General features: G+C 26.1%; 1 protein-coding gene across 2 annotated transcripts; it reads left to right on the forward strand.

The window, feature by feature from the left end:
- Positions 1 to 117: 117 nt before the first annotated feature.
- On the forward strand, positions 118 to 3,941 carry LOC100803118 (splicing factor 3B subunit 4). 2 transcript variants are annotated; one of them, XM_014773000.3, is made up of 4 exons: positions 118 to 391; positions 1,544 to 1,755; positions 2,467 to 2,644; positions 2,782 to 3,941. In XM_014773000.3, the coding sequence occupies exons 1-4, from the start codon at positions 358 to 360 to the stop codon at positions 2,946 to 2,948; spliced, it is 591 nt and encodes a 196-aa protein (XP_014628486.1). In that variant the 5' UTR covers positions 118 to 357; the 3' UTR covers positions 2,949 to 3,941. The 2 variants fall into 2 exon arrangements, with proteins under 2 accessions (XP_014628486.1, XP_040869299.1); XM_041013365.1 differs by having other exon boundaries at positions 3,077 to 3,941.
- The last annotated feature ends 11,592 nt before the right edge of the window (positions 3,942 to 15,533 follow it).

Consider the following 15,533-nt stretch of genomic DNA (forward strand, 5'->3'; position numbering starts at 1 on the left):
TTAATTATAAAAACAGCAAAAAAAAAAACTGAGACTGTTTGAAGTGGGTGTGGCCCAATTTGGATTGCAGGCCCAGTGGCACTCTGACCCAAAAAGCAAAAGAAAAAAAAAATCTTAGATCTCCTTCTCCTTCTGCAATCAGCCGCCGCAGAAAAATCAATTTTTTTTCTCTTTAACTCTTCCTGCCTCGTCACGGAAGAAATCCTAATTTCTTTCTCTTTAACTCAGTCTGCCTCGCCGGAAGTTGTATAACGCCTCTGTCACCGGAAAACTTAAAATTCGACGCCTCGTCGGAAAACCGGCTGCTATAGCGCGCGACCACCGAATTTTCTTCGCAAGTCAGATCCAGAAACAGCTATGTCTGGCAATTCGAATTGCAGTGTTTACATAGGTAAGCTATTTTTTTTAATTTATTTGGAGCTTAGTTCAATTTTTTGTCATTATTGAATATTTTTTTTGTAGTTATCTATATTTCTTAGAAATGTTCAAATAGATTACCTGATTGTAACATTTTGTGTATTTTGTATATCATGTTTATAACTTATGCATGTGATAGGAAAATTTCCTTAGGTTTGTGACAAAATTAACTAACGGTCAGTTATACATTTGTTAAATCATTCGTCTTTTGGGCTAAGATTAACTTTGTTTGCAAATGTGAATCGTTAAGAGTTTCATTTAGGATTATCCATTTGAACTCTGTCATTTTTTAGTCTTTTACTTTGCTTTCTCTTGCAGTCCTGCTTTCCTCGTGTAGTTTGGAAAGGGTGTTACAACTTAAACTGTTGATTCTAGTCACCATTAAAATAATTTCTATAACTTTAGCAGTATTATAATTATAACAATAACAATTATCCATTAGACTATTGAAAATATTAGGAACACTAAGGGCATATATTTGAACATTGTCAAATGCCAATTAAGTTTGTTCATTACATTGTCTGCACACTACTATATCTTTGTTTGTAGGGATCAAATACTGATAGGAACTTTTGTTGTGTAAAGAATATTTCATCAGAAGGAAAGAAGGGAAGGAATATTCAAAGGAAGCAAAAGAAGGGCCTTAGACAAATTTATTGGCAAACTGACTAGAAACAAAGGGAACCCTACAATTTCCGAAGTTGAAAATAATTCTCCTCTCCTAAATCTATTTATTTGATTTCACAATAGAATGTAGAAATTAATACAATGAGCTTGCCCCAAAGCATGCCTTAGGGTTCAGGTCTTGCCTTGAAAGTTTCACTATTTATTTCTACCAGCTAGAGACATCATAGACCAACAAATAAAGCATACTGCAAATAGCTTTTTATTCTATTAGAAAATGAAATTTCAAGTAGAGAGGAAAGAGGGAAAGTACTGTAGGAAGAAAATAAGATAGCCTTTAAAGAGAGAGAGATGAAATTTCTGTTTATATTTAATTTGCTGGTGGGATCATTAATAAATAGATTTCCACTCTAGCTGTTCTTCTGTACCTATGTCATGCTATATTCTAAGCATGAAGAATGAAAGTTTTGCTTGCTGATTTGGTTACTTCTATTTGACTCAGGCAATCTGGATGAGAGGGTGACAGACAGGGTCTTGTATGATATATTAATTCAAGCAGGACGAGTGGTAGACTTGCACATTCCTAAAGATAAGGAATCAGAGAAACCAAAAGGTTTTGCCTTTGCAGAATATGAAACTGAAGAGATTGCAGACTATGCTGTCCGGCTTTTTTCAGGCCTCATAACACTGTACAACAGAACACTTAAGTTTGCGGTGCGTTCTTGACATCTCTGCTTTCAATCTGTTCACAACTAGATATTTTTAATCTTTATTTGGAATCGGTGCGTTCTTGACATCTCTGCTTTCAATCTGTTCAGAACTAGATATTTTTAATCTTTATTTGGAATTGTTGAATGAAAATTTAGCTTTATTTAGTGGAAGTTCGCAAGATCTATACATCTTGGTTTCATTTAAAAGGTTGAAACCTAGAAAAACAGAACACTCTATTTTTTCTGTTTGCTGTACATGTTAAGAATAGGACGAATTTTATTCTCTGTTTGGTATATTCGAAAATAGAACAAAAAAGGATATGTGGTTAAACAATAGTACTTTTTAGTGAAAAGAAGAAGAATTGAACGGGATTAATGTGTTGTTTCATTCTGTCGACGCACCATTTGCAAAACATGAGTTTTATTCTATGTTTGGTATATTTGAAAATAGAACAAAAAAGGATATGTTGTTAAACAATTGTACTTTTTAGTGAAAAGAAGAAGAATTGAACGGGACTAATGTGTTGTTTCATTCTGTCCATGCGCCATTTGTGAACCTTGAGATGCTTCCAAGTATCCAACCATACATTGGGACATCATATAACAGGGGCTTCATCTTGATTGCTGATCCATGTAATAAATAGTAATTGAAATTTTAGATTTTTGTCCCAGTGTTGAGTTTTGTTAATGACATTTATAGTCTGCCAATAAACAGATATCTGGGAGAGACAAAACTACCTCTAATGGTTCTACAGCAATTGCCCCCACATTAAATTCTTCTCAAAGACCAAGGCCATATCCTGTGCCTATAAACAATTCAGAAAATTTTCAGCACCCTGCTAGGCTATCAACTCCTGATCGATTTTCAGATTATCCAGTAAATAATTCTCAAGGTAATGTATTCAGTTACTCACCTGCTAAAATTTCTTTCACGTCTAGATTGATTTTTTTTTTTTTACTGTAGAAGAATCTTACTAGAACATAGTTTAACTCTTGCTGAGCAATTTTGTTTTTTTAAATCCGATGCCAGTTCTTCCTTCTCGTGTAACTGACCAATCTAGTGGGTATGGATCTCACTATAGTGGCAACAATTATGAATACAGCAGGAGAGCTTTTGGGGCAACATTGGATAGCATTAGCCGTTCTAGGTCACGCCACTTTGATAAAAGTAGCCCAATCTCTTACCCATCTTACTAATATTTTCCGAAAATCAGTGACTGACTAAAGTTTCATAAAATATTAGTCATAAGCGTTAATAGAATGTAAATGGGAAATGTTCAATATTTAGTGGAATGCATATGCTTCAAGCAATGTCATTGTTGTAGGTATACCTATGCACGTCGCTCTCCAGATGGGTTGCTGCTTACAAACTTAATGACTGTGGTTTCCTTAGTGAAGAAACCTTTATATTTATTTCTGTAGGTTGAACTCAAATCAAGTACAGATTTCTTTTCTCTTTCCTTTCTTTCCTGCTTTGGTTTTAGTGTGATGTGGTTTTCTCATGCAACTTATCATGTTGCAAAACTATCCAACATTTCACTATACAGCATGACAAATTTAATCAAATTCCTATGTGGTATTGATTCCTAACGGATATGAGCAAGCTGTTGCTCTGTTTTTCCTTTATGACAATGAAAATTATTCCAAAGCAATTTTGTTCGTGTAAAACTGCACAGTATATTGAATGACACAACACGGAAACCAAACATCTTGCCGTGATGGAATACAATACTTTCATTTTGGCATGTGCTCACTTGGAATATAGTATTATTGTTACGTTTTTGCTCTTTTCTAAATTGTGTGATTCTTGAAGGGATTCAATTTTGATTTGTAAGTTCTTGGTGTTCACTTCGTGATGCCATACTGAAGAGGTCCACTGCACCATGACTGAGGCCTTTGTTGACTTACCTGATTTTATTGTCAAACAAGGGAAGGGCCACTATTCCTTTGATGCATTTCTCATTGGAGCAGTTTGGTTGCAAAATTATGCATTATCTGGTTCGTTTCTTTTGCAGAGTAATTATGAATGGCAGAAGAAACAATTTAGCATTCAGAAATTTCCCCCAAGAAAGCGTGGAAAGATGTTTTGGCTTGAGAAAATATTTTATTTTAAGTACAAATGTTGCTTTTTTTAATGATTTGTAAATGGTAAATAACATTTTGCTGTTTTTATCATTTTTTTATAAATAATAGATAATAGATAATAAATTTAAAAATAATGATACTCTTATAATTATTAATAAATTAATTAACTTTTGTTTTCTCAAATTATGTAGGCCGCCGTTTAGTTTCGCATGTAAATTCTCAAGAATCTCATAATAAACTATTAACAATTTTTTTGAATTATGTGAATATTTTAAAATTTATATATAATTCAAAATGTAAATTAAAAGTAAAATATAAGAAATATTCTTATTACTAAACAGTGCAGAAATTGTCCTTACAAAGTTTGAATCTTAGTTGGATATTGGATAAGAAATAAATTGTATTTGGAGGAAAATACTTTGTATGTATTTATTATTTTCGATAAAGATTAATCATCACTTTCAATTGGAGTTTCTTTGTATCAATACATGATAAGCAAAAAAAATTGAATTTATCTTACTATATAAGAATACTTCAAATTATTAAGTTTTTTAAAACAATTTGCATAAAAATACATTAGACAGGTGAGATTTTAAAAATGAAAGAATAAATTGTTCGACTTAACTATTAATTATGCTCTGACATTTTAAAATTGTAGCTATGAGAAATTATGAAAGGGAGTATATAAATGGAATTTTAGGATATAATTATGAGAAATCATATCCTCTAGAGAAAAGCTATAAGAAATTATGGATTAGTTACATGAGTTAAAATTAATTAAATTTGAGCTATAGTATTTGAAAAACAATAAATGTGATATGTTTTTATGTAAGAGAAATTAAGTAATATATTGAGAATTAGAGTAAATTAACAAGAAAAAGTTACTTGTATAGAACATTTTATTTCACGAATTATTTATTTATTCCTTGAAATATGGGGTTGGAAAATTTATTCTTACATTTGTTATGACTTATGAGATAATAAAATAATTATTATAAGATATATCATACATTTTCTAAAATACCTAAAAATAATATTCTCATGTTATATTCCTACTTAAAAGGAAAGAAATAATCCCTCGAGGATATAACTTAAAAGCTGAGTATCTAATATTTATTTGGGCCCATGTTATTGTCGCTTTCTTGTGTTCTCTAAATTCATATTATATCCCAACCCTTTTTTAATTTTTTTTCTCCAAGAATACCGCCAACAAAACCAAGTATCTATTTATTTTTGTTATTTATCTAGAATAGATATACATTGGAAAGAAGTTTTAGTTATATTAAATTTTTACAAAAAAATTGTTTACATTGTACTATTTTTTTATTTAAATTTAATTCAACAAAAAATTGTTTTCGTTCTGTATTATAAATAGTAACAATTGTCTTTCAAGAAAAAATAAATGAACAGAAACAATTCGACACCCCCGCGTGTTAAACGCAAACTTATGTCCGTTGTATATAATAATTTGAAATAAATGTTAAATATGCCTTTTAACATTAAATTAATTATGATATAAATTATTCTTTTTTAAACTAAATTAATTATAATACAATTTAATTTTTTAATATAATCAAATTATTATGATATAAATAAATTTTTTAATTAAAATTGAATTAATTATGATACAAAAATTTATATTTATAGAAATTGAATCAATTATGTTGCAAATGACCTTTTTAATAATAATTTGCATCTTAATTAACTCGCGTTTCAATGTTCATGTATTCATTCTCGTATCACTTTTCAATGTTAGTATGGTAGAATGATAAATCTGTCTCTCTATTATTTATCAACTCATTTTATTTTTTCTTGTGCTGCTCTATCCGTGTCATTCAAAGATGTTTTTTCAGAGTAGAGGTGATGGAGCCCGGTTGAGATTTGAGAATGAAGGATTTTGGTGAAGGAGCAAAAACATAGATTTTCTTTATTTTACAAAGGATTATTTTCCAAAATATTTAGTAAGGATTCTATAATAAATATGTAAAAAAATATTCCACTTCAAATATTCTTAAGTTACTTGTGAACACAGACATCTTTTGTCCACCGGAATTCACCAACCATAAGTACATTCGCTACCTAAACTTTCATTCTTTATAAAACGAACAACTTTAAACCTTGCAGCATCCAAAATCTAACTTACACGTACTTGACAAAATAAACTCATTAGAGTTAGCCTAATGGTAGAAAAGTTTAGATAATTTTCCTAAAATTTTAAGTTCAAACTTGATTGATGTCATTGTCTATGCTTGACAAAGTGTGTGCTTGTTTTATAATTAACTAGCTTAGGGAAAACTTAGATAGAGAAGTAATTTTTATATTATTTTGAATTTTTAACATATTAATTATTTAATTTAAATTTTAATAAATAAATGTTAGTAAATATATAAATAAATATTTAATATATTTTTATATATACACATATTCCAAAAAAATATTATTGTTGGGGTGTTGTCTTAGTTAGAATCTCTTTTCTTTTTAGTGATGTCTTGCATGTTTTTTTTTTTGTTTTTTTAAAAAAATTGATTTAATTTGTTTTTTTCAATGGTTTGTTCACTTGATTTGGGATGACAAAAATTAAGTAAAATTGTTTAATTACAATAAAATTTCTTTTATTTATTTAATTTAATTTCTAAAGCTTTAAATGTCATCTAAGAATATTTTAACGGTAAAAAAACTATTATTAATTAAATGTCATCTAATTTTGATTGGAATTGAAGGAAAAAAATTTACATTAATGTTAATTATTTGAATTGATACTTAATAATTTGATTAATTTCATATGAAATTATTATAAAAAATGTTATTAAATAATTTTATATAATTATTTTATAATAATCATTATAAAGAATACAATAATTTGTCATATTATTGTTGAACTAAAATATGCACCTAATAAAACTTATATAAGAAAAATGAAATAAAAATTAATTCATTTGATAGTCAGTGTAAAAATTTAGTTGCAAAATATTTTTTATTAATTCGGCTGAAAAAATATATATTACATTTAAGATAACTATTTAAAAGATAACTATTATTGATGAATAAAAAATAAAAATGATATTGATTGCATAGAAAATGAATATGGGATGCCCAAATGACATCGCCTCATAGAACAAATTTTCTCTCTCTCTCTCTCTCTCTCTCTCTATATATATATATATATATATATATTTGATTTCAATTTCACAATCTAGTATAAAAAAATAAAAAAGTATTTATCAAACATTGATCTCCTAGAGTAATTCTGGGTATACTAATAATATATATATAATAAATTTTCATGTAATTTTTTATATAAATAATTCTCTACTTTTTTCATTATATCACTCGTCTTGTTTTATATGTTTTATTTTTTTTACTTCTCTCATTATATCTACCTCTTATTTTATAAGAATCAAGTATATGTAAAAATGATAATGTAAAATTTAAACCTTTACAAAACTATTCAAGGATTCTATGTGTAAAAGACTTAATAGAAAAATAAATTGTTGGCAAACTAAAGGAACTAGAAATCAAAGAGATTTTTATCAATGATTGGTGAGAAATTATCTAAATGAATTTGACATCAGATTTCAAACAAAAATCTTAAGAATTATATTTATGAGTCTTCTTCTGACTTACATAATATTCAATCTTCTCATTTTTATGAGATGTAAATTTTTATCTTTATATTAATAATTTAACACAAACTCTAACAAAATCATATTTTACTTGTTATAAGTTGGGCTTAAGCCTTAAACCCAATTCATTCAATGACTCGTCTTAGTATAAATATAGGATTAAATTAAGTCATAAGTAACTATGCATATTAACACTAGTATGACGCAAGGACAGTACTATCCTTTTAATACACCAAGACAATATTATTGTATGTGGGAGGCCTTCAACATCGTGCAAGGAGATTCAACCTATCTTGAACCTCTTCATATATAATCAATGTCTACGTAATAGGTAAAGATTTTATATATGTTGTGATTATGATGAAATCATTACTAACTCAAATGTTGAAATATTTTTTATGTATCTAATCACTTTTCACGAAATATCCCATACTGATACAGGTTTACGCAAAGCATAGTTTGGTCAATATTCTCCAAGGTTTAATTTAGATCAACAATCCACTTGAAACACGTCAGTTCATTTCATCTTAGATACATCAGCTCAACTCACCTTAGACATGTCAACTTAGTACATATTTAGTTTGCAATTGAAATTATTACTCACACGTTCTAGTGTAATCCAATGAATAAAAGCAAAATGAAAGTAAAAACAAGTATTAATCTCTAACATCAATACTTAATCTAAAAATAAAAATTCTATCAACCTCAACATAAATAGTAATTTAGGTTGGGTTGGGCCTTCTTGCTTTGGTAGGAGGAAGCCTCATGGCCACAGTTGCAAAATGACTAGTAGTTGCTCACGAGTCATGATAATAAAAACGTGTAATGATGTGAGCCTTACTTAAGCATAGATTAAAAAAGTGGGTCATCTTTGTTGAAGCATTCCATTCAAGGATGGTACACCAAGTGGGTCCTCATGGGATGTTCCAGATATCAAAGTCAACACTTTCTTAGAGGCAAAGCTTGTATTCCTATAACTTTTTTGCCCTTTCTTGAACGCTTCCTTTTCGGTGTTGAAGAATAAAGAGACATACTCATATGCTTATGCTTTGCCTTCCTAACAGGATGGATAAGAACTCCAACTCGTCTCTGACTATATATCTTCCATTTTTTTAAAAATAATTAATACATCATCATTACGTTTACTTTTTTTTAATTTCCATCTTTGACAATTGTTGATTAAATTTAAATTAATTAAATTTGGGTTTTCCTGGAAAGAGGGAACGTGGAGAATGAAACTTGCGTACCGGTGTTTCAGGGAAATACAGAATATATTCATATTGGTGGAACAACCTGTCGTTTAGATTATTCTTTTAAAATAAAAACCTCACGATTTGGTGTAGATAATTATTTTTTTAAGAAACGTAAAAATTAGGATTAACGAATCAAAATCAAGATAAAAAAGATTAACTATCGCTTTTCAAAGAATTAGTTCGCAATACCTAGATAAAAAAAGTAAGAATACTTTTATTTTTTTCCTAAAAATAAAAAAATAGGATTAAAAATTATATTTAATATATATATATATACACACACTGTTAATATAAAAATATTTTTATATTATTATTTAATAAAAAAATACTGTTTTAATTATTTTAAAAATTAATAAATTTATCATATATATTCAATCATGATTGTGTAAAAATTTATATAATGTGAGTGCATGATGCTTTTTTCTTTTAAAGATTTATGTAGCATGCATGTTATAGACGTGTGGGAAAATAGTTGGAGGAAAAAAGAATAGAATATAGATATTTTAAGTTATAAAAAAATAGAAAATATCACTTCCAGTTCCATCGTGGCCTTACTGGAGGACCGCCGAAGGTTCGAATTTGAGTCTCTCCCCCTTTTCCTAACACTCTCCTTGTCCTTGCCATATGTGATTCTTAAAATTTTAAAAGTAAAAAGAGGTAGGGATGCACTTCCAAATTGCTAGTAATTTCATCTCCTCATTCAATTAGTACTTAAACAACGACGACAACATCAACAAAGCCCTATTCAATTTGTTGAGAGTGATTACATCATACATGTATAGTTAAAAATCAAAATTTCAATAATATTATCAAGTCTAAGATGCTTTTTATGATTTACTCCAACATCTTTTTTTATGTTCCATTTCTCCTTTCTACAAAACTAAAAATCATGTAATCTACTTTTCCAATTAATGTCTATTGTAACTTTTTTTTAACATATCCAAATTACCTCTTAACTGGTTTTTCTATATTTTTTTTCTCAATGCTACTATACCATATTTTCTTGTATATAGTCATTCAATTACTACTAAACTTTAGAAATTTTTCTAAAAAGAATCATCCATTCAATAGGATTTTAGTAACTTTAAGAAAATTCGAATCCACATTTTTTTAAAAAAAAAGTCAACTCTAAACCCTTGACTATCAAACAATGCCCTTGTCATCTAACACATCCAATGTGTGCCTCTTCTTATCCAGACTATGTAGTCCTCCAGTCTAGCCTTCTAGTCTTGCTGACTGTTTGGCTTTTAAAATCACGTTTTCAGTCAACGGAATCAATCCTTTATTTATTTATTTAGATTTTGATAAAATTATTTTTTTGATTGTTGAATGTTGTCAAGTGTTTGAAGATTTAATTCCAAAAAACATTCAAGTGTGAATGTATAATTTACACATTCCTATGTTAAGAGTTAGATTATATACTTCAATTGCGTGTGGTCAGATAGGGTTATGATATTCTAGACGATTTTTCGTATCCAATTTAATCACTTTTCTTGATATCCTCAAATGTACTTTGTGAGTGGTGGTATAAAAAATTGTATGCGTGGTTCAAATAAGACGTTCAAGGCTCATTCAACATTTAACCCAATTTTCATATGGTAACCACTAGATCAATTCGTCAATGACTGATGGGATATTCAATCCTCAACCTCAAATGCATAGCACAAAGAGATTTAAGTCAAATGTTGAGTTGATCGATTAATGATTTGATGAAATACACAATTCATGATCCTTGAGTGCATAGTACGACAAGACTTAAGTTAAATTGTTAACTTCTTCTGTTATGACATGTTGATGAGCGATAAGATATAAATGTGATTGAGATGCAAAGTTTAAATAAATATAAGTTATACTGCAAAATTACACTTTATTTATACTGTTAAATAATTTTATTTTACCAATAAAAATGTTTTTTCTCCATCCACTTTTGTCCGTGAATCTAGACATGACAATGAAATTTATACACGTGGGTATACATCCAAACTCGTTTTGATCTTGACGAAAAATACTCAAGTTGACCTAGGTTGGATTCGGGGATTACCCGACTTTTTTAATCAAGGATGGGGATGGCAGTGTCCATCTCATACTCATTCTCGTACTCGTCCCGATGATGAAATTATTAAAATTTTATTAATTACTTGTTAATTTTTTTTATAATTTTTACATAATTTAAGATTATTTTTTTTGATGATTTTTTATAGACAAATGTTATGCAAATGAGTAGTTAAAAATAAATGTGTAATAATTATTTTTTTAAAAATCAAATTTTTAATATAATTTTTTTACAAAAAATAATTTATAAATCTAAACTGGGGAAGAAGATACTTGATACCCGACTTATAATAAATTTTAATCTATCGAGTATCAAGAACCGTTACAGGTATATATTAAAAAGTCAGGATTGATATTAGGGAGACAATACTCATTCTCGTCCCGTCCTTTCACATGTCTTGGACCATCTTTAAAACTTAAGATTAGCCCAAGCCTCCTCGATTGAGCTACTCCTCCAAAGCTATTATTATTGTCCGACAGAGACAGAGTGAAAGCCCCTCTCAAAACTTTTGAGTTGTGATTTTACTTGTCGATCTTTTTAGGTACCCACTAAATAATAATTGCCCAACAAACATTAGATGGATCTCATCTAAACAAATTAAATAAGGATAAATTTGCATAAAAATTAAATAACAAATTAAATAAGGATAACATACACAGTAGCAATTATAAGGCTTCTAAATATTTTAAAATTTCACATGATTGTGATATGTTTTAGCTTTTACACTAAATTTAATTAAATTGTTTTCAACTTGAGTGTAATAATACTTGAGTTGTTAAAGGTAACATTCTGTAACTTTTTAACTATTTTTTTATGATTTATATATAGTCTTTATCACTTTGAGTAATTTAACCATTTTTAATCCAATAACTAAATAAATTAAATAGATATTCTAATTTACTATTAGATGTGTGGGAGTTATAAAATTTGTTTGATGGTTGAAAGAAAAAAAAAAGGAAGAGAGAGGTCGTGTTTTTCATTTTTTAAAAATAAAAATTAATAAATTAATAATTAATATTTATCAATTAATATGAAATTATTTTAATTTAATTAATAATTTTGTATATTGGAACCCTAAATCTAAATATATAATTGTTAAATATTAGAAAGAAAAATTTTGTCACTTACCGTAATTCTAGTCAATTCTCGTGATAAAAAATACTCAAAGATATTTTATTATTCGTGTCAATTACACAAAGTTTAATTCAACAAAAATAGTACAATAGTCACTAATTGAAAAGCCAACCGGTTGCTACAGAATACAAACAGAACTTTTACTGTGGCCAACTTGGCATATTAAATGCACTCTAATACTAATAAAGACACACTCCAACAGGCAAAATAACTTAGGGTTATTTTTACAAAGTATGTATTTGATAGGGTCTGTTTTCAAACAATTTTTGGAAAGAGTCATTTTTATAAAAGTGTTCCTCACTAGGATGGCCAAACCCATGAATATCTAATTTTTCAAGGGGTTTCATCAATAACACTGGCAATATACCCCACCTATCATCCGTAAATAATATTAGGCAGTTGTGTTTAATTTGTTGTAGTTATGATTAGTGTAAAAATAAATTAATTTTATTTGTTATAAAAAAATTATACATAATATTAGATAAGTGCATTTATAAAATATCATATGTGTTTAATTTTTTATACATATATATATCTAGTGTTAAAAAATATTTTTGTTTAAATTTTCGTAATGTTATTTGTTATAAAAGAAATTATAGATATTATTAGGTAGGTGCGTTAAAAAAAAATTGTGTTTAAAATTTAGTAATTATTTCTAGTGTAAAAATAAATTAATGTTATTTGTTATAAAAAAATTATCAATAGTATTAGATACGTGCGTTTAAAAAATATATGTGTATAATTTTTCATAATTATTTCTAATATAAAAATAATTCAATCTTATTTGTCATAAAAAAAGTTATAAATAGTATTAGATTATGTGCGTTTAAAAAATATTATGTGTTTTTAATTTTTTGTACAGTGTAAAAATAAATTAATCTCATTTGTTATAAAAAAAATTATCGATAGTAATTACACACAAGTCGCTAATATAAACACACTTTAATTTAAACTTAAAAGTAAAAATAAAAACGCACGCTTATACAATTTTCAACACAAGTGGTAGAACAGACCAAATAGTATTATGCAAACTGATAATGTCGAAGCATTAGTTGAATTGATTCATTCATTCAAATAATAATACACTATAAAAATATTCGTGAGATTTTTTTTAACCCTTTAATTTGACTAAGTGTTGAACTTATGATATTTTATTTAAATAGAAAGAACTAAGTCATTAATTACGGGTTTTGTTTAATTAATTTTATAAGCATTCTTTTATATGTATCATTAGTTAAGAGTTATTAATTTTTCTTGAATAAAAAAATATAAATTAAAATAAAATATTTAAATAAATATATTATTCAGTTTTACATGTATTTATTTTTATTATAAAATTTTATTTTAAAATAAATTAATAAATAATTATATATAAAAAATTGTTCTTATTGTATTATAATTTTAAAAAAGATACATAAACTAATATATAGATTATTTTAAAAAAATATTTTATATAATTTGTACAAATACAAATTAAGTAAATTTAAAATAATCTAAAACTTAAAATTTATTACTTTTTATGATAAAAATAAATTTTTTATTATTTATATATAAAATAAATTTACATAATTCATATTAATTTATGTAATTTTCTTGATTTAATAATTGATAATAAAAAAATTATTTATTAAATAATATTTTGTAGTTAAAACGAAAATTTTATCACGTAAATTTCTTAAAAATTAAATATTAAAATTTTACTAATTTATATAATTAGAATATAAATAATTTATATATTTAAATAAATTTGGATAATTTGTATAACTTACATATTCATTGTTGCAATTATATTGATTTATATAATTAGAGTAAAATAATTTGTATATTAAAATCAATTTACAAAATAATTTATATATTAATTTAAGGTATTTAATTATAAATTGGTAAAATTAAAATAAAAATATGTAAATTATTCAAAATAAAAATATATAAAATGCTATAAAATAAAATATAAAAATTTATACATTAAATATATTTTTTTTAATTTATAAAAATTTATAATTTGAAAAAAATAATTCTTGACTAATTATAAATACAAAATAGTGTTTATAAAATTAACTATAAAAAAACAGGTACTTAGTGGTTTATGTTTTAATCTTTGAATAAAAAGTCATTAGCTTAACTCCCATGACGTTATTTAATATTTTATCATATAAGTATCAACAATTTACATAAACATCACCAATAAAAATTGCTTATTGTGAAAAATAAGAAGATTAAATGTCTTGATTTATAAATAAAAAATTAAAATGGTGGATTTAAAATTACAAAGGATCCAAATTACAATTTAAATTAATATATTTTTATTTTCTTTAATTTCCTCAAATCTCAAATTTCTTCAATCGTCATTAGCTAGGCATGATAAGATATTTTTAAATCACCAATAAAACAATATTCTTTAGCAATTAACCCACTATTTTTTTACAATATTAAAATTGAAACCCTTATACATATTTTTATTTTAACTACTTTTATTATCATTATACTATCTTGTACTAATTAAAGTAAATTATCTTATATATATATATATATATATATATATATATTTATATTCTGATGGATTCACATCATTTTAGTTGTGGAATAAAGTTCAAATATATAAATTAGTGAGGGTAAAATTTATATTATAATTTGTTTTAACTAAAATTTAAATTATAAAAATAATTTATAATTACACATACACGTTATATTAAGAAAGAATATAAAAAAATAGGGAAGGCAATTACTTCTTTCCACCACAAAGTAGATCCGTCCCATGTATATGACAAGTAGGTGACACCTTAACATATTTGAGAAGTTTTGAGGGTTTCATGGCACAAAACGTATATGTAAACAGGGACAAATTTTGCGTCTTTGTTTCATCAATTAGTTAATCATAAGGGTTTAGAATCAAACTAAATCAAATGTAAAATTAAAATTTATATAAAGAATAAAAAAGACAAAAAAATTGATGATCATGTGCTTGATTTGTTTTTTTTTTTTTAGTTTTCAAATTGTGCTGTTTAATTTACGGTCTCACCTAGGGATCGGATCAAACCGCAAATGACTCTACTTAAGTAATTATTATTTAAGTAATATTTAACTTAAAAATAATTATTATTTTATTTTAAGTTCAATTATTGAAACTTTTATTGTTTATTTATATAATTGATTTTTGAACTATTTATTATTCAAATTTTATCTTATTAATATCACACTTTAGTATTTTTTAATACTTTCTAACAAATTTTCAAATTAAAAAAAATTAACTAAACCAAACAATAAAAAATTGATTTGATTGTTAGATATTTCTGTTTATTTGGTTTGTTTACTTGATCATAAGACTTTAGGTGTTAGTTTTATGATTCATCAAAATAATGTTGCCTAAACTTTAGGAGAAATTATCATGTTGAAATCTGAGATTCTGTAATTGATAGAGAGATATTTTCTAATATTTCTGTTATAAAAAAGTCTATTTAAAGGCTGCAATAGTTAATAAAAAAAAAACATCCATGTCTTTTCTTCATTCATTCTCTCTTCATGTTTACCTCTATTCTTATTCTCAAGCAATTAACTTTGATTTGATTAATATTTCATAAATAATTTAAATCAAATAAAATTCTATCACATTTAATTTTCTCATTTGATTAAAGGG

The sequence above is a fragment of the Glycine max genome, chromosome 20, assembly GCF_000004515.6.
Source record: "Glycine max cultivar Williams 82 chromosome 20, Glycine_max_v4.0, whole genome shotgun sequence".
In the NCBI taxonomy this organism is placed as follows: domain Eukaryota; kingdom Viridiplantae; phylum Streptophyta; class Magnoliopsida; order Fabales; family Fabaceae; genus Glycine; species Glycine max.

Excerpts from the sequence above, each read along its gene's own strand:
- LOC100803118 (XM_014773000.3), top strand. The coding sequence starts at position 358 with ATGTCTGGCAATTCGAATTGCAGTGTTTACATAG. Across the intron at positions 1,756-2,466 it reads ACAGAACACTTAAGTTTGCG|ATATCTGGGAGAGACAAAAC; the intron begins GTGCGTTCTTGA and ends GCCAATAAACAG. Across the intron at positions 2,645-2,781 it reads TCCAGTAAATAATTCTCAAG|TTCTTCCTTCTCGTGTAACT; the intron begins GTAATGTATTCA and ends ATCCGATGCCAG.